At 41.3% G+C, this 19,523-nt stretch overlaps 1 protein-coding gene across 5 annotated transcripts in view; it reads left to right on the top strand.

The window, feature by feature from the left end:
- LOC311286028 (polymeric immunoglobulin receptor-like) overlaps nucleotides 1-14,222 on the top strand; it is a 59,019-nt gene extending 44,797 nt beyond the window's left edge. Inside the window, exons 2-12 of one of the 5 annotated variants that reach the window (XM_084402032.1) lie at nucleotides 1,103-1,291; nucleotides 1,439-1,756; nucleotides 1,976-2,290; nucleotides 2,387-2,713; nucleotides 3,224-3,409; nucleotides 4,150-4,245; nucleotides 6,322-6,365; nucleotides 6,464-10,473; nucleotides 12,987-13,304; nucleotides 13,515-13,832; nucleotides 13,929-14,222. In XM_084402032.1, coding sequence (XP_084258158.1) covers nucleotides 1,252-1,291; nucleotides 1,439-1,756; nucleotides 1,976-2,290; nucleotides 2,387-2,713; nucleotides 3,224-3,409; nucleotides 4,150-4,245; nucleotides 6,322-6,365; nucleotides 6,464-6,775 — 1,638 coding nt within the window. In that variant the 5' untranslated portion in view covers nucleotides 1,103-1,251 and the 3' untranslated portion in view covers nucleotides 6,776-10,473; nucleotides 12,987-13,304; nucleotides 13,515-13,832; nucleotides 13,929-14,222. Of the gene's footprint in view, nucleotides 1-1,102; nucleotides 1,292-1,438; nucleotides 1,757-1,975; nucleotides 2,291-2,386; nucleotides 2,714-3,220; nucleotides 3,410-4,149; nucleotides 4,246-6,321; nucleotides 6,366-6,463; nucleotides 11,003-12,986; nucleotides 13,305-13,514; nucleotides 13,833-13,928 lie in introns of those variants that run through there. The other 4 variants (XM_084402029.1, XM_084402033.1, XM_084402030.1 and 1 more) reach the window with 4 other exon arrangements.
- The last annotated feature ends 5,301 nt before the right edge of the window (nucleotides 14,223-19,523 follow it).

The following is a 19,523-nucleotide window of genomic DNA, read 5'->3' on the forward strand; positions in this document are numbered from 1 at the left end:
CTCTGCTCTTTTTCTCGCTTTTTTCGAGAAGCCCTCGAGTGGAGAACAGCAGTCACTACACTTTTTTTTTTTTTTAATTAAGAGTTTGTTTACTTCCTACATTTAAAGGGGTTACACCATTTTTTTCTATCAGCTCAGATTAGTAGGTTAATGTTATCGTTAGTTTAGCTACCATAGTGACATGTTCCTGTTCGGGAATACAAAGCTTCATAGTCAAATATGTATGAGGAGGCGTATAGCTTAAACCCCTTGTCCATTTTGGTGACAGGAGTTTTAGATGTCAACCTGCATCTAGAGTAAAACAGTGCCATATCCAACCGTAGCAGCGGACCTGAACCGGATGTGGTGACACCTTTTTCGCAGAATGCGGAAGTAAGTTGCGTATAGAGCCTATTATGTGGTTTTGTTTCATTAATTCAGTGTATACTTTTTTTTCTTGATTTACACCGAATGAATGGTGGGGTACATTGTAACATGTGAGGGGCATGTTGTCACACCACCTAATCAAAAAATTATCCAAGACAAACAAAAATATTTTCTACTAAAATACAATCATTAACTTTTTCATATAAAATATGGCATTTTTTAATAATTAAAAATAAACTATTTTTTGAATTTGACAACGAACACACTAGAAAACACAGCTATACAACATAGTTCAAAACATAATAATAATTAATAATTTCTGAACATTGACTCTCAGTCATTATTCACCTTTTTCTTGTGGTTTATCAATAGAATTCATAAAAGTATAGAATAGAATAGAATAGAATAGAATAGAATATCATAGTTCTAATAGGGGCTCATTTTAACGCAGTGTGACAACATGCCCCGCCTGCACAACTAGGATTTAAACCCTGTGAGTGCCTTCTGCAGTGTGAAGCATTAAAGAACCATATCAACTGTTCAATAACAGATATAAGATTAAAATAATATCAGATTTGTCTAATTTTAACACAAAAAATATATAAAAAAACAATTTTTAAAACACCATAAATAATTAAATCATTGTTCAGTGATATCTTCCCTCTTTATTATTATCTCTCTGTCTGTTTCTCTCTCTCTGTGTCTGTCAGTGTCTCTCTCTCTCTCTCTCTCTCAGGGGAAGTGGGCGTCTCTGTCACATTCAGCTCTTCATGTTAAACATGTAAACAGGAAAGAAACACTCAAAACTCTTCTGAACACACATCGAGAGCTTCAGAAGAACTGAATCTACTAACAACAGAGAAGAACATTTAATAAGAGAGAAGAATGAAGATCATCTGGACTTTCACTCTGCTGATGATTCCTGGTAAGAATCTGAACTCAGAGTAAATCATGAAAAACAGCACAGAATTGATGAGGAGAGTCTTTAACTTCAGTTCATGTTGTTCTACTGACTGTTGAGGAAAGTTCATTTCTGTGTAAATTAAAGTGTTTTAATGCTGGTTTGTTGTAGGTGTCGTGAGCTTTATTAGTGTGACAGGATATTCTGGAGGCGGAGTCACGATCAAATGCAAATATGATGAAGGATATTCAGATTATATAAAGTATTTTTGTAAAGGTGAATGGTCAGAGTGCATAGATCTCATCAGGACTGATATTAAAGATGAATGGGTTCAGTCTGGAAGATTCTCTCTGTATGACGACACAAGTTCAGAAGTCTTCACTGTGACCATCAGAGATCTGAGTGAAGAGGATTTTGACACGTACTACTGTGGAGTTGATAAATATGGAATAGATTTATACACTGAAGTGAATCTGGAGGTTTTAACAGGTGAGTAACTGAGACCCTCAAACTCATGATGATCTCCTCAACATCACGATACTCAACACTGACTAATTACTGCCGTAATAACACATGTGAAACTCATCAACAACCTTGTTGTCTCCCGAAGTAAGATTTAATTTAATTGCATTGATAAATGTTGCAGCAAAGTGAAAAAATGTGTTAATATTGAGAACAAAACAAATTATCTGGGTTTGTGTTTTTCAGATCAACAAATCAGGACAGTGAGAGGATATTCAGGAGGAAACGTCATTATAAACTACAAATATGAGATTCAAGAAGAGAATCCTGTGATAGACGTCTGTAAAACTGCAGATCAGTGTTTTACTGTAATAAACACTAACAGAAGAGCAGAATGGAAACATGACAGACGATTCTCCGTTCATGATGACAGATCTGCAGGACTCTTACTTCTGTTTATCAGAGATCTGAATGAGAACGACTCTGGAGAATATAAGATTATAGTCAAAGTTTCTGAAGATTACAGTTTCTTCTCTGAGTTTAATCTGGACATTAAGAAGGGTGAGCTGCTTTCAGTCATTTATGCATTATTTGACAGAATCCATGAATATATCTGGTGATTGTAACATTGTTGCACTTTATCTGGATCTTAAACAGAGGATTGTTGTGTGAAGAGCATCAGTCTATCAGCTTCTGCAGGAGGATCTGTGAACATCAGCTGCAAATACCCACAATCCCACATTCATGATGTGAAGTTTCTGTGCTGGAGATCTGGAGCTGATCTCTGTGCTAAAGAGACGTCTGTGAAGGAGAGCAGAAGATGGAGGGATGAGGGAAAGATCCGGCTGTATGATGACAGAGAACAGCAGCTCCTGACGGGAAGCATCAGTCATGTGACTGAAGAAGATTCAGAATACTGGTGTGGAGTTCAGTCTGATCAAGGACACAAGATCTTCATCACACGAGTCCTGATCAGCATTACAGGTACAGATGCAGATCACTGTGTGTCATGTGTCATGTTTGCAGCTGATTCTGTTTAAGCAGGTTTAACCACAGGGTTATTTTTAATTTGGATGTTCTTTATGTTTAACGAAGCAAAACCACAAACAGTTAAAAAGAGGAAGTATAAATAAATTGTAGTTTATGAAGGTAAAAGTGCAGCTTTGTGTAAAACAATGATTCTGTTCTGAACAATGAGAAACTCAAACTCATGAGTCCTTTTACAACACTTTTACGATAGTTAATGCAGTTTAACAGTGCTCATCAGTCACTCTGATATACTGTATTATTCAGTGTGAAACCACAGGCTTCAGTTCTGGAAACTCAAACAAACAGCTCACGATTCTGTGCCTGTGTGTCAGCAAACATGAATTCTGGGTAATGAATGTGTGATAGACATCAGTAAGAAATCATGAGAAAAGAGATGTCAAGTTCTGTGTGTGAAAAAAACATCCTTTTAGAAATTAATTTGTTTTATTGTTTTATATACAGAAGTTCCTCAAACATCATCACCATTATCATCAACAACAACATCATCCTCATCTTCATCACCCTTATCAACAACATCCTCTCCATCATCATCATCTTCATCATCCTCATCAACAACATCCTCTCCATCATCATCATCATCATCATCATCATCTTCTTCTTCCTCATCAGTCGAAACTTCACCATTCACAGGTGTGTCCACATCAGCCGGTGATCTTGTGCTGATATACAAACATGTGATCAATGGGTGAAGCTTGTGAGGAGGCCTGACGCCCCCTAGTGGCTGAAATATATAACTAAACATAAAAATACATGATATTTCACCTCTAAATTAAATAATACATTTAATTGTAATATTTTATTAATTTAAATACAATTTTTAAATCGTTAATTATTAAAAACAACAACCATAATAATAACCCAATCATTCTTGTTTACATATTAGACTTCCAGTGAATTCGCTGGTTGAAAGACATTATAACTTATAACTCTTGACTTGGTAGGATACCGCACTTCCATCCTCAATAGCAAAATATTGTGGAATGTTTTTTGGGATTTCACAGTGTGTGACGTTGTGTGTCTCTTTAAACCATCATGGTGCAGGTTTAGCGTCGATTTTGCTGGGTCAATTCCTCTTTGTGGTGCCAGATCAAACTTTGGTGGAAAACGTGTTTTAACTGAATGAAGAATGTTGTGTTACAGCCTATAGGGTCCAAAAAATGTATTTAGGACCAACTAGCTGGTACATTCAGCTACACATGCAACTGAGCAAGTGCCAGACATGACTGTTATTTAAAAGGGTCGTGTGAATGTACAATGTTAAACCTGTGAATCCAGTATCACGGTCTGGCTAATCCTACTCCAAACGTCGAGCTACGCCCATGATCTGATATTTAGCTCAGATGATCAGATTATTTCTCCTGTGTTTTCAGGCTCTTCTCTGATCATTCCTCTGGTTCTGGTTCTTCTGGTTCTGATCTTCGCTGGACTCTTATTCCTATTTCTCTGTAAGAAGTATCAGTCTCAAGGTAAAACTCATTCAGATTCAGTGGGTCCTATCTTGCACCCAGCGCAATTTATTCTGTACATTGATGCATGTCTCATTCCTATTTTGCACCCGATGCACAGCGGACTTTTCCCTCCACAGATGAACGTCGGTAAACTAGGAAATGAACTTGCGCTCCCGGGGCGGTTCAGCGCAAAGAGGAGGCGTGTTCCAGCGCAAACGTTCCCTGGTGCTATTTTGCAGGTTTAGAAAACAATTCCGCCACAGACCAGGAAAAACCTAGTCTAAAGTCAGTGGCGCATTGCGCATGTTATTCATATGCTATTTTAAGGACACATGCTTGGCCATAATGTAGTGTGTGCACAACGCACATACACTTTGCTTCTCTCATCTACACAGAAGCAGAAGTTTTTGTATTTTTTGCAAACCATATATAATTACAAGGACAAATATTAACACACAAGGGAAATCATTGTCGTGTCCATGAAGATGTGAAAAAATAGGCATAAATCTAGCTTACACATTTACCCACATTATCATACGCCTGTTTAACCGAAGCTTATTTGGGTGTGTTTCTCCATCCCCAATCAGTCCCTCCAGAAAAACGCGATTATGCGATCGCATGATTCAATGCATAATCAGCCAAAGTCCACATATTTATGCGGGGCACGCATTTTTTCAAATATGCCGCACTTTCACCGCATAAATTGCAGATTTCTGCGCGCAAAATATGCGGGCTTGCATGATTTCATAATCCCCGCATTTTCGTTGCAAAAAGTCACATTTATCTTAGCAGAAAGTTTACTTCACACAAGCAGCCATTTCCCCTGTTGCCATGGGAACGTTATGAAGTGACGTAATTGCACGACATCATTGAAAAGCTGTTAACCCATACAATTTGTATTATGCATTTCCTGAACATGTACTTGCTAATCAAACACTTTATATGAACAAACTACTAAATCTATAAAACACAATCGGTCTTCCGACCTTTTACTATTGTGTCAATTGATGTTGATATGCGCGAGGGAGAGAGAGCAATACAGCATATTGTTTGAAGGCGACGAGAGAGTGCGCGCGCGGGGCACGCTCTCTCTCTCTGCTTGTTCTTTTATGCGCCCTGTGTCCACTGATCTAAATAATTAGTTGTTACGACGACTTATTTGTTCCCTCGTTTTAATAAATCGTGGACACGTTGAACTAATTCCCTCCCTCATTTTGATTTAACGAATTACATGGCCACAATATAGTAAAACGAGGGAACAAATTATAACCTGCTGAGGTATTATTAATTCGTGGCCACGAAACAATATTCACCTGAATATTCACCAATTCACAAAAATATAGGTCTTTTTAAATATATTTAAATATTAATATAAACCAAAACGCGCGGGTAAAACTGCTGTAGTGTTTTGTAGGTTTGAGCCATGTGTTTATTAAGGTCTGAAATAAAACAAGATGAGAACTTAAATATTCCCAGCACTTTATGTGATGTAGTATCATAGGAAGTAATAAGAAATGACTCTTTACATTAAAGTAGTAGCCTATGAATAGGGTGTTGGGGAATCACTTTTTTTTCTCTTTCATCAAACCGCAGTTTTTGCAAGTTCCCGCAATTTCATCGCATAAAATTGCATAAATATCCCGCATATTCCATCGCATTTTTTAAGAAAACGTGCCGCATAATCAAGGATTTTTGCCTGCAACAATCACAAAAAAACTCTGCGTTTTTCTGGAGGGACTGCCCAATGTAACTTCTCTGTGTTTAACGGCCCTGACGAGAACGTCGGTCTCCTTGGCTGTGAACCGCTCCTGGCGTGTGCCTGGCAAATCCGCCGTAATAATAGCAATCTGTCATGGAACAAGCGCACCTGCTCTTAAAGGGAATGTGAGATGATGCTCTGATTGGTTTATTTATTTTTAGACACTGAGTTTAAAACACAGATTTGGTGATCATTTCCCACTTTGATTCTGTCACCACCTATTGGCTACAACAAGATGTGAGCAAAATACAGATATTTGATGATGTATGAAAACATTTACACAAGATATCAGTGTTGAAATGCAGACTATTGAATTCAGGAATTGTTTTTGGCAGGTGGGGATTCGTCGTCTCAGACTGGACCAGGAAAACATGAAGTGGTGAGTCCAGTTACTGTATAAAATAAGATGTTTATTCTTCATTCATAATCACAATGAATTCTAATGCCTTCAAACCTGATAATATTTATTTACCTCAGGTTTCTCACACTGGTTGCGATTATGAGGAGATTAAAGACACTCACAAACAATTACCCACAAACCCCTCTGATTCTTTCAATACTGTTTATGCCACTGCCCAATTACCCACAAGCCCCTCTGTTTCTTCTCACTGTGTTTCCGCTACAGTTGAGAAAGGCACTGGTGACTCTCAGCGCTGCATCACATCTGCTGAGGATCTGAATTACGCAGTGGTGAATTTCCACAAGGAATCTGACTGTCCTGACAGTGTCAGTATCAGGAATAATCAGGATTACAGTGAATACGCTGCTGTCAATCATCTCAGTGCTTGATGAGCCACAGCAGAGGATATAAATCAGCTCATTTTGAATGTTTGAACCTTGGCTTTGGCATTAAGTTTCCTGCTTTGCTGGACCCATCCGGTTCTCAGGCTCTCTTCCTTCACTAGTTCCCCCAATTCCTTAGCTCCACCACTTTTATTGGTTTTGTCCAGTTTCTTGGCACCGTCACCTCCATCTCTCCAGCTTCACATGGGGTCCCTCATCTTTAAAACTCTGCCTTGTCCTTGTACCTTGTCCCTCCGGTCCAGCGGCGTCCCCCTGGTCTTCCAGCCCTCTGACTCCGCCTTGGTCTTGCATCTCTCCGGCTCTGTCCTGGACTGCACCGCCTATTGCTCCGCTGGGGGTCTTTATTCCTCCGGCTCCATCAATGCATCCCACTCCGCCCATTCCACCTTCATCGAGTTGATGATGGATATCCGCCACTATGGTGTAGTTTTTGTTTAACGAGTGTTTTTGTTATTGTTTAAGGAGTACATTCACATCTAGTTTTGAAGTCTCTCTCTCTCTCTCTCTCTCTCTCTGTGCATGCTGGGAGTATTTTGGGTGTGTGAGTGTGTTCACAGAGAGCTGTTTGAAAGTCTTTATATTCTCTTTCGTTATTTAATTTGGACATTTAAAACCATGTATTGGAGGTGTTCGCCGAAGAGTCGGCATGTCGCATGTCTCAGAGTCGCTTCTGACGGGTGGAGAGCACCAGTTTCGCGGCGTCACGCTGGGTCTAGTGGCGTAACTGGTTAATAATACTACCATACAGCCTCAGCCTGAAGAAGAGATATAAGCTATATCATCTTACAATCTTTGGATATATATGTTCATACTAGGGGTGTCGCAATATACCGGTATTGACGATAATCGTGATATTCAAAGCATGAAATATCGACATCGTGTTAATTTAGAGCAATACAATATACCGGTATTGGCGATATTGGCGTTTTCTAGACGCAGCGCTCGTCCGCGCCCGCGCAGCTAGAGTGAAACACTCTGTCCACACCCGAAAAAAGTAAGCTGAGCTCGCCAGTATTAACAACAGAGTTCTTCGGCTTCAAAGAAAACAGCACCTTAGAGGTGGTTGCACATCGGACGAGAAGCGCAGCGCCACGTCTTTAAAATTCGAACACATTCTGTATGAGTGTACACACACCGGACGAGAAGCACAGCGCGGTTCTATTCGGCGTCTGTCCGCGGCGCCCAGCAACGGCTCAGGACCTTGTTCAAAATCCTGCCGCGACACAGAGCGCAGAAAAAAGTGTTCAGATCACAGACTCAGCAACTATTGTTTTTAATTGTACAGTTACAGTATAATCATAACATAGTACAGACATTATCTCAATTCCATAATGTCCTTAAACATAATGATATTGCTGGCCATAAACTGAGAAAGTGCGTGTCCGGTGTGCAATACCTCGAGTTGTCATAGACGTGACGCGGCTATTATTTTACTAGTCATCATGGAATGGAAAACGTGACATTAACTGTTAACAGGGGGTTTCTGTGTTCATATATTTAATAAAGGGTGATTATTAAAATTAAGAACCCCGTTTTCTTTACTCATCTTATTTTTGTATTTGTATTTGCACTTGATTTTTTTTATTCAAATCTGCTATCTGCATGACTTTATTGGCGCCAGTGCAACAACAGGTTTAAGAGCTTTTCAGTTCTTCAGGAAACCTTCAGACAGTGTTTGGCTTCAGTTTGAAACCAGATAAACTTCACATGCTTGTCTTCCTTCACAAAAATTTGCCATAGATTGAGTACCCCCCCATAGATTCTATAGATATCGCGATATATCGATATCGTGAATTCTTTTGGCCACAATAACCGTGGTGTGAAAAATCTAACATCGTGACAGCCCTAGTTCATACATAAGCATATAAAATGCAAAAACTAAATAATTATAATAAAAATAAAAATACAACAGGGCATATCAAAAGTAAATAAATAACAGGGACATTTTATAGACAAGTAATTAAAAGGATATATCAGTCTCTAAGCATCTTCCAGAAAGTTCCACAGAGAAGACGAGGTGCGCCAGAAAACATCAGATCGTGAGTTCGTTTTTCCAGAGGTAAAAGAGTAGCGACCTGACTCATCCACATATTAACTGAGGGTATTTGAGGAGTTGACCATAGTAATAATATACATTTTTTTGCTAAATATATACAGAAGTTCAACACCCTTTCTTTGTCACAGTCCAGGCACAGACCAGCTTTACAGTTCAGAAGGTAAACATTTGGAGACAATGCAAAGGTCTTTCCAATAATCTTTTCAACTCCAGTAACCTTTGATTTTATCACAATCCCAAAACACATGCGTCACTGTGCCAATGTTCGACCTACATTTGAAACATAATTGAGAAGAATTGGGGAATATTTTATGAAGACGAACTGGAGATAGATAGGTCCTGTGAATGAATTTATAATTTTGTTCCTGGGCCGAAATTGAGACACCTTTGGGGAAAACACATGTACAAACAGATAACCACTCCTCATCACTAAAATCTGATCCTAAGTCATTTTCCCATATCATTCTCAAAGAAACAAAAGTTGAAGGACCAACATTAGACAGCAAAGAATATAACTCAGAGATCTTCTTCTTAAGAGTAATTGAAGAGAGAAGCTGTTTTTCCACTTCAGTAAGATCAAATCGTATATTACCTTCTTTTGAGTGTGACTCCAAAAAGTGCCGTAATTGAAGACATTTATAAAAATCTTTACTGGGCAGGTTAAATTCATGCTTTAATGACTGGATGACCTCATTTGACCATTATCAAATAGAACTCTGACAGTCCTCTCATCCTCCAGGTCAGAAGACCAATATTCTGTACGCTTTGGGGAAAGATCAGGATTGAGTGCGATAGGAGACTTAAAAGATAACTTATTTGGAATAGTTAAATATTTCTTGACATCCTACCACACCAAAAGAATATGTTTATCATAAGGTTAAAATTGAGTCATCTGTCTAGTTTCAATTCCCAAATGTGTTATTTATACACTCACACAACCAAAGTCAAGGGGTATGGCAACACAACATACAACATTCAAAAACACAGGACAGAACGTTTTAGTACATTGTGTTTCAAAGTGTTATCATGTTATGCCTGAAAAAGAAACATGGTTAGTTTAATATACAGTTTACTATTTTATCTATTAAAAATCTAACACATAACAGATATAAGATTAAAATAATATCAGATTTGTCTCATTTTAAATAAACACAAAAAATAGAGATGGAAAAGTAACATAAGAAATATACTTTTTTATGGTTAAATAATTGTTCAGTGATATCTTTCCTCTTTATTATTATCTCTCTCTCTCGCTCTCTCTCTCTCTCTGTCAGTCTCTCTCTCTCTCTCTCTCTCTTCTCTCTCTCTCTCTGTCTGTCAGTCTCTCTCTCTCTCTCTCTCTCTCTCTTCTCTCTCTCTCTCTGTCTGTCAGTCTCTCTCTCTCTCTCTCTCTCTCTCTCTCTCTCTCTGTCTCTGTCTCTCTCTCTCTCTCTCTCAGGGGAAGTGGGCGTCTCTGTCACGTTCAGCTCTTCATGTTAAACATGTAACCAGGAAAGAAACACTCAAAACTCTTCTGAACACACATCGAGAGCTTCAGAAGAACTGAATCTACTAACAACAGAGAAGATCATTTAATAAGAGAGAAGAATGAAGATCATCTGGACTTTCACTCTGCTGATGATTCCTGGTAAGAATCTGAACTCAGAGTTAATCATGAAAAACAGCACAGAATTGATGAGGAGAGTCTTTAACTTCAGTTCATGTTGGTCTATTGACTGTTAAAGAAAGTTACAGTTTTTCTCAATTGCTAAAACACAATTTCTGAAACCTTGCTCCGTTTTCTGAAAACATTAAACACAAAACCTCATCTTCAAGCACAATTTACAAAACCTCTGACTCCTCTTGCAAAATGAAACTTTCGCCTCAAAACAGTTTTACCTGTGTTCAAAATCAAACACTGCTCTCAAATCATAGACAAAGTGATCAAAATGACATACACTATCAAGCAGTCAGTAAACAATACACCAAAAAATAGAAAACACATTGTTCGAAACATATAGTTCTCAGGGAGGAGTACATTTTTAATCTCAAAACAAATTTCATATTTTTCCATCATTGTCTTTTGATGGACGGAAACATGTTCTATCATAGTAGCTCAAAACTGATCAGAAATTATTACTCTGCTTTGCTCTTTGCAATTTTTTTTTGTTCTTCCTCCTCCTTGTACCCCTATTTTTACAGTACTGTACCCTGCATCTCACAAACGTGTCCTTTGTCTCTGTGATACTGTAATTCGTGTTCTTTGTTGATATGAACCTGCAACCAGCCAAAATCTATTGAGCAGTCAGTACTGTTAACAAATGGAAAGCACAATGTTCAAGGCCATACAATTTGTTAATTGTACAGTATACAGCCCATTGTTCAGTATACAGTATACACTGTACTACAGTATACAATACTAAAAGGGACAAAAATCAAAGGAGTAAACATGTGATCAATGTGCTTCTTCTTGTCTTTGGGCTGGGTCAGGCCAGGCCAGAGCACTTCGTCGACATCACAAGCCATATTGTCCCTCCTCTTTTCTTGCCCTCCTCCCCCTATTCCTCTTTCTTGCCCTCCTCCTCCTCCTCCTCTTCTTCTTTCTTGCCCTCCTCCTCTTCCTCCTCATCACCCACCTCGCATACGCACTCGTCCTCGTCCTCTCACATTGTTTCTTCTATCCATTCTCAGACTTTCACCATCCCACCTTCAACAACCTGTTTTCTCTCTGAACTGGTTTATATTGGTTGTGTCACATCTTTTGAAACAGGTTAAATCAGTTTTGAGTGGTTGTGTTCAATCAATGACGTGTGTTCTCTATTTGTATTTGATTGTTGCCACTTGTGTTTACCAGTATGGATGACATGTGCATTAGAGTGCAGAATGTGTTTTGAGAATGAGAATGTGTTTAGAGTTTTGCTGAAAAGTCTAAGTGAGATCTGCAAATGAAGAGTTTGGTTCCAAAACGCGATAAATCCATTTTGATTAATTTGAGTAAAAATGTGTTTTCTTTACCAAGAATGTGGCAAGATGAAAACCACTATTTTCTGTTTCAAACTTTCACATAGCATCTTTAGGTTATAATAACAAAAAAAATTCAAATCCAGATTTTGATTTTCAAAGATTTATTATAAAAACTGATAATTCTTTCCCCAAAATGCAATAAATTCATGACACTTTTTTTTTCAAAATGCAATTAATCCATTGAATCAATATAAAAGTTATTTTTCATATTGAAACTGTTGAAAATACACAACAAAATAAGTTGATCCACATATGACAGCCTCTGAACTCCGTCAATATCTTGTTACAGGCACTGGACTAAAAATACATTCAATCAGCCATCGCTGGGAAATACCTCCTGAACTTTTTTGACGGCGATCATCTGTAAAATGGCTTGGTCCTGCTCGGTTTTCGTTGACTTGGAGTAAAACAATTGAAAGTTTTTCAAAAGATCCCCTGGGGTCAACGTGTCAGCGTGACTGAAGTTTGATGTTGTCGTGTGAGAACAAGCAACAGCCGGCATTTTTCCTTCTCCCGCGTGCCTCGTCTTCTTAATCTCCTCACGTAAATGATTAGATTTCGATGGCTTACATTTCTTCCCTACCGCAGAAACCACCACAGGTTCATCAATGCCGTCAAAATTATAACAAATGTTGTTTGATTGTTGATCAAAAAGTACAAAGTAGATAGGAAAAACTAGGATGCCGGGTGTATTCAGAGCGCCGCAGTTACTGTTTACAATGCATGGAATGGTGCGCTGTGATTGGTTGAGCGGATTTATCGCATTCTGCAGAAAGTAGACTGGCGTTTGTCGCGTTTTGGAAAGAAAGGGAGAAAACATGACAGAATAACACGGCGGCTATCACATTTTACGTAAAATTTAAAATTTACTTTTCAATACCGACCCTATACAATACTGATTTTTGCGGGAACTCAATTTTTTTTTAAATGGCGTTTATCGCGTTTTGGAACCAAACTCTTCAAATTGTGTTTTACCATGTGACATGGTTTAAGGTATTGACAACAGACTGCACAATTAGCTAAATGAGTTCAGGCAACTGAGAACTTTGTACAGCTAATGGGTTTTAGTGTTTTAGCAATTGAGAAAAACTGTAATTTCTGTGTAAATTAAAGTGTTTTAATGCTGGTTTGTTGTAGGTGTCGTGAGCTCCATGAGTGTGACAGGATATTCAGGAGGCGGAGTCATGATCAAATGCAAATATGATGAAGGATATACAGAAAATGCAAAGTATTTTTGTAAAAGACAGTGGTCAGTGTGCAGAGACATAATCAGGACTTATATTAAATATAAATGGGTTCAGTCTGGAAGATTCTCTCTGTATGACGACAGAAGATCAGAAGTCTTCACTGTGACCATCAGAGATCTGAGAGAAGAGGATTCTGGGACGTACCAGTGTGCAGTTGATACATTTGGAATAGATTTATACACTGAAGTGAATCTGAAGGTTTTAACAGGTGAGTAACTGAGACCTTCAAACTCATGATGATCTCCACAACATCACGACGTTCACATGTGAAACAGACACCCTCAACAACCTTTTTGTCTCTTGATGTAAGATTTACACTCACAATCTTGACTTGCATTAATAAATGTTGCAGCAAAGTGAGCAGATATGTGTTTATATTGAGAACAAACGACAAATTATCTGGGTTTGTGTTTTTCAGGTCAACAAATCAGGACAGTGAGAGGATATTCAGGAGGAAACGTCATTATAAACTACAAATATGAGATGAAAAACACAAATCCTGTGATAGACGTCTGTAAAACTGCAGCAGATCAGTGTTTTACTGTAATAAACACTAACAGAAGAGCAGAATGGAAACATGACAGACGATTCTCCGTTCATGATGACAGATCTGCAGGACTCTTACTTCTGTTTATCAGAGATCTGAATGAGAACGACTCTGGAGAATATAAGATTATAGTCAAAGTTTCTGAAGATTACAGTTTCTTCTCTGAGTTTAATCTGGACATTAAGAAGGGTGAGCTGCTTTCAGTCATTTATGCATTATTTGACAGAATCCATGAATATATCTGGTGATTGTAACATTGCTGCACTTTATCTGGATCTTAAACAGAGGATTGTTGTGTGAAGAGCATCAGTCTATCAGCTTCTGCAGGAGGATCTGTGAACATCAGCTGCAAATACCCACAATCCCACATTCGTAATGTGAAGTTTCTGTGCTGGAGATCTGGAGCTGATCTCTGTGCTAAAGAGACATGATGTTTTATTAACAAGGTTCGGGAGGAGCACGTTCAGATAATTAACACAAGTGGAAAGCACTCAGCAATCAATGGTGAGAGGTATAAATACTCAGCAGTCTCACCTCATTCCATTGACAGTTTTTGCAGCAGTTTAGTAGCTTCTTCTCAGCTCTGCAGCCATGTCTCAACGCCCAAGCTCTTCCTCTGACGAAGAAGCAAACTTTGCCAGGGAGGCACCTGCGCATTCCACCGGTCCCACGACCATACCTCCTACGCCGGATGTTGCACCTGAGCGCCAGGCTTCTTCTCGCGGCCGCACACCGGCCCGAACAGCCCTGCGCTCACCAAGGCGCCGTGGCCAGTCTTCACCGCCCCCGGCAAGACTTCCATCTACTTCTCCAGCTTCCTCCTACCGCTCGGCCGTTCCGACGATCCCACCTATCGGGAAATGGACCGTAGCCGGATTAAGACAAGCGCTGGGGAATTCAGACATACAAGCTTCGCGGAAAATGAACAAGGCGGAGCTGTATGATCTGTTCGTTTCCTTACAGTCAACTCCCAAGACGACCCACAGGCAGAGCAAAGCCCGTAGGGCCCAAAAATCGCCTGCCCAGTCACCACTATCGTCTCCCCGCACAGGATCCGGATCGCTTCGTCCACCAAGACGCAGCAACAGGCCTTCAGCGAGCCTGGGCCGCGCACCAGATTCCGCTATGGCATTCCCACCTCTCGATGAGGCCCAGCCCTCCACCATGGTTTCTGCTGCCACAGCGCAGCAAGTAGCCGGGCCCAGCGGCCTCCCCACAACCACTCAGTTTTTTACTCCAGCTGTTTCTAACTCTTTTCCTTTTCAGTGGCCTCCAGCTCCCGCCGCAGACATTAGCACGGGGCTATCACCGATAGCAGCACAGGCACATCCATTCCAACAGTCTCATCCAACAGGTTACATCCCCGCCCACTTTCAGTGGCCTGCAGCTCCAGCAGCTCAATCAAGCACTGGCCCGCCTCCGTTTGCAGCTCATTCACACAATCCTTCGCATCCTGTAACTAACTTTCCTTTTCAAGCCCCAACAGGTCATCCAAGCGTGAGGCCGCCGCCGACATTCGCAGACCCGGCTCACGCCCTTCCCAGCTCTATGTTACAAAAATCACCTTATTCTCTGTTCACAGCAACACCGATGCCCGTGCCGTCCAACGCAGTCGCCATGGAACCACCACCAGTATCCCAAAACATTCGTGCACAGATCCTTTCAGGTGCGGATGTAGATCTTTCCTCTCTTCTCTCTCTACTCCCCTCAGCCGAACCTGACCATCAAATAGATTGTGGGGATTTCTCGGTCACCCTGAAAAACACAAACACTCACTCATCTCGCATTCTTTCGTTTTCTGAGTTTTCAATTGCTTTTTCCCGCTACACTGAAATAATCTGTTCAGCTTTCCCCCACAGGCGGCGCGAACTGAATGACTACCAATCTATCATAGCCGAACTCGCGCTGTCCTATGGGGGTGGGCATTTTTATACTTACCACCGACTTTTTTCAGCCAAAAGCGCCGTGCGAGTCGCACAGTGGAACCAGTGCACATACTGGGGCGCACTCGACCAGGATCTTCACAGCAGGGTGTTTCTGGGCTGTAAAAACATCACTTGCGCAGTCTGCAGGTCAGTAACACACACGACCACGTCGTGCCCGAAGGTTAATTCTTCCTCTCTCCCCTACCCAGAAAAAAGCAACGCTAGATCCACCAGCTATGTGCCGCGTGCTGCAACCACCAGCACAAGGCAGGACTCTGCTTTTGACGAAAGCAGGCAGCCTTGTAATTTTTTCAATGCAGGCAAATGCCAAAGATCGCGCTGCAGGTTTATGCACATCTGCAGCTTCTGTGGCGGCGCTCATGCTCGCATTGTATGTCCAGTTTTCAAGTCTGTGAATAAAAAATCTAAAAATTATTGGGAGACTCCTGTAAATATTTTGCGCATGCACTTCGAACTAGCTCATCACCCGGATGCCGAATTTACTGATTATCTGCTGTCAGGTTTGAAAAATGGTTTTAAGCCCGGCTTAGAATGTCCGCTTTCCCAAAACATCATATGTAAAAATCTCCAATCCGCCCTTATAGAACCTGAAGTCGTAGACAAACTGATCAAAAAAGAAGTTGAGTCTGGCTTCATGATCGGTCCATTCGACAAACCGCCATTTAATCTGTTTCGTATCAGCCCCATCGGAGTGGCTACAAGGAAATTCTCGGGTAAAAAACGTCTAATAATCGACTTATCAGCCCCGCATAATTCCCCGTTCCCAAGCATAAACAGCTTGATCCCTCTCGATGAATTTTCGCTCAAATACCACGACATAGATCAAGCTATCGATATGATCAAAATCGCAGGTCAGGGTGCTTGGCTCGCAAAACTCGACGTCACATCTGCTTTCAAAGTAATGCCCATCCATCCAGGTTCATGGCATCTTTTTGGAGTGCGCTGGCTTGGGAAATATTATTTCGCAGTACGTTTAACATTCGGATGCAAAAGCAGCCCGAAAATATTTGATATGCTATCAGAAGCCGTTTGCTGGATCTTGTCGAACAACTACGCAATTCCTTACCTTATTCATCTGTTAGATGATTTTCTAATAATCTCGCCTCCCGATGCTATCCCAGCTGCGCACCTCCTCACGGTACAAAACGTTTTCTCAGAGCTAGGAATTCCTATCGCACAGGAAAAAACCATGGGCCCTGCAACATCTATCGAGTTCCTAGGAATTCATTTGGATTCAGACAAACTCCAAGCATCCCTCCCCAAAGAAAAAATCGATCGAATAATCCTCGTCTCTTCTACTTTCCTCGAAGAATCTAATTTTTCAAAACGCGAACTCCTGTCCCTGCTCGGACATCTAAACTTCGCAATGCGCATCATCCCGCAGGGCCGCCCCTTCATCGCGCATCTCCTCTCACTCGCGTCCTCCGTCCACTCACTAGAAGATCGCATTTCTATAACCCAAGCATGTCGCGACGAACTTGGGCTATGGATAACTTTTCTTAAACAGTGGAACGGCCTCTCCTTTTTCTACAACAACCTTGTTTCATCCCCCACCGACATCCAATTGTTTACAGACGCTGCCCCCTCTATAGGGTTCGGGGGTTTTTACCAAGGTCGTTGGTTCGCGGCTCCGTGGCCACCTCAGCTCCAGGACATATCTCAATCCTCAGCTCTATTCGAGCTTTACCCTCTCGTGGTAGCAGCTTTCCTGTGGGGAAAAGAATGGGCCGCAAGTAGCGTTTTAGTGCATTGCGACAACGACGCAACAGTGCATTGCATTAACAAAGGCCGTTCCCATTCACCCGCTCTGATGCCACTCTTAAGACGTCTCATCTGGATTTCGGCTTGCGACCAATTCATTATCATTGCTAAACACATCCCTGGGTCAAAAAACCAAATCGCTGACTCTCTGTCTCGTTTTCTGTTTCAGAAATTCAGGATGCTGGCTCCAGAGGCGGATCAATTCCCAACTCCAGTTCCTCGCTATTCAGAACTAATATTCCCGTAACCCATCCGTTAAAACCTCTGCTTGACGCATCACTCGACACTATCCTCCAAGCAGTATCTCCCAGGACCCTTCAATCCTATGTTACTGCTTGGAGATGTTTTAAAACGTTCCATGTCTCTTATAACTTGCCTTTCCCTGATTTTTCTCTTCTCTCAATCACCTCTTTTATCTCCTACCTTAATATCTCTAAGGGCCTGCAAGTTGGGTCCATCAAAGGTTATTTAAGCGGCATCCAGTTTTTTCATAAATTGATGTACGGCGCTCCCTCCTCTGAGATAAACAATTCACAAACCTCACTCCTGATTAAAGGGATTCAAAGATCCCAGCCTACCCGTCCCGACGCCAGGCAACCTATAACGCTAGACATTCTCACCATTTGTATTCGCACCCTTCGCACAGGCTACCAAACTCTTGATATCGCTCGCACACTCGACGCCATGTTTATCTTAGCCTTTTTCGGCTTTCTTAGATGCTCAGAACTCGCCATCACTTCCAAATTTGACCCAAAAATCCATCCCACCATCTCAGACTTATCAGTACTAGATGGCGAAACCATTTCATATTTGATCAAACAAAGTAAGACTGACCAAACCAAAAAAGGTCACTTCATCTACATTTTTAACCTCGCTTCGCAAATCCAACCATACCAGTCAATTCTGGCATACCTGCAATGGAGAAGTTCTCAGGCTAAATCTCCTCTGGAACCCCTGTTCTTAGATGAATCCAAAAAACCCGTGACACGTTTTTGGTTCCAGAAACACCTCAAATCCGTTCTCCAACAGTCAGGCGTTCCAGCAAAGAATTTTTCAAGTCACTCATTCCGCATCGGGGCAGCAACTTCAGCAGCCCAAAAAGGCCTCTCCCAACAGCAGATTCAAGCCCTTGGGAGATGGTCCTCCGATGCTTTCCAAAGCTACATCAGGACCAACCGGTTCCATATTAAAAAAGCTCACCAAACCCTCATCGAGTAAAAAAAAAAAAAAAAAAAAAAAAAAATTCTCTTCTTTACTGTCTCTTCTTTACTGTCTCCTCTTTCTGTCCAGCGAGCATTGGTCTCACAGCGGACGGAGTGAGAACTTCCCAGTGGAGCACTTACATTTTCTCTTTCATCCAGCGATGCAGTATGAGAAACTCCTGGGCAAGCACTCACCTTCCTGTTTCCTTTCCGTCCAACGAGCATTGGTCTCACAGCGGACGAAGTAAGAACTTTCCCAATGGAGCACTTGCGTTTTCTCTTTCATCCAATGATGCAGTGTGAGAAAATCTCCTGGGCAAGCACTCACTTAACTGTTTCCTTTCCGTCCAGCGAGCATTGGTCTCACAGTGGACGGAGTGAGAACTTTCCCAGTGGAGCACTTACGTTTTCTCTTTTCATCCAATGATGCAGTGTGAGAAAATCTCCTGGGCAAGCACTCATTTTCCTGTTTCCTTTCCGTCCAGCGAGCATTGGTCTCACATTGGACGGAGTGAGAACTTTCCCAGTGGAGCACTTACGTTTTCTCTTTCATCCAATGATGCAGTGTGAGAAAATCTCCTGGGCAAGCACTCACTTTCCTGTTTCCTTTCCGTCCAACGAGCATTGGTCTCTCAGTGGACGGAGTGAGAACTTTCCCAGTGGAGCACTTACGTTTTCTCTTTTCATCCAATGATGCAATGTGAGAAAATCTCCCGGGCAAGCACTCACTTTCCTGTTTCCTTTCCGTCCAGCGAGCATTGGTCTCACAGTGGACGGAGTGAGAACTTCCCCAGTAGAGTACTAATGTTTTCTCTTTCTTCCAGCAACGCAGTGCGAGGAAATCTCAGAGGCAAGCACCCACCTTCCTGTTCTGTAAACTACAAACCGCTCCCGTTTACAGACCAACAGGGGACGTCAGCCGGGCAGGGAGCCACCATTACGGGCTTTCCCGGTCAAGCATCCAGGCCTTC

This window comes from Rutilus rutilus, assembly GCF_951802725.1.
Source record: "Rutilus rutilus genome assembly, chromosome: 2".
In the NCBI taxonomy this organism is placed as follows: domain Eukaryota; kingdom Metazoa; phylum Chordata; class Actinopteri; order Cypriniformes; family Leuciscidae; genus Rutilus; species Rutilus rutilus.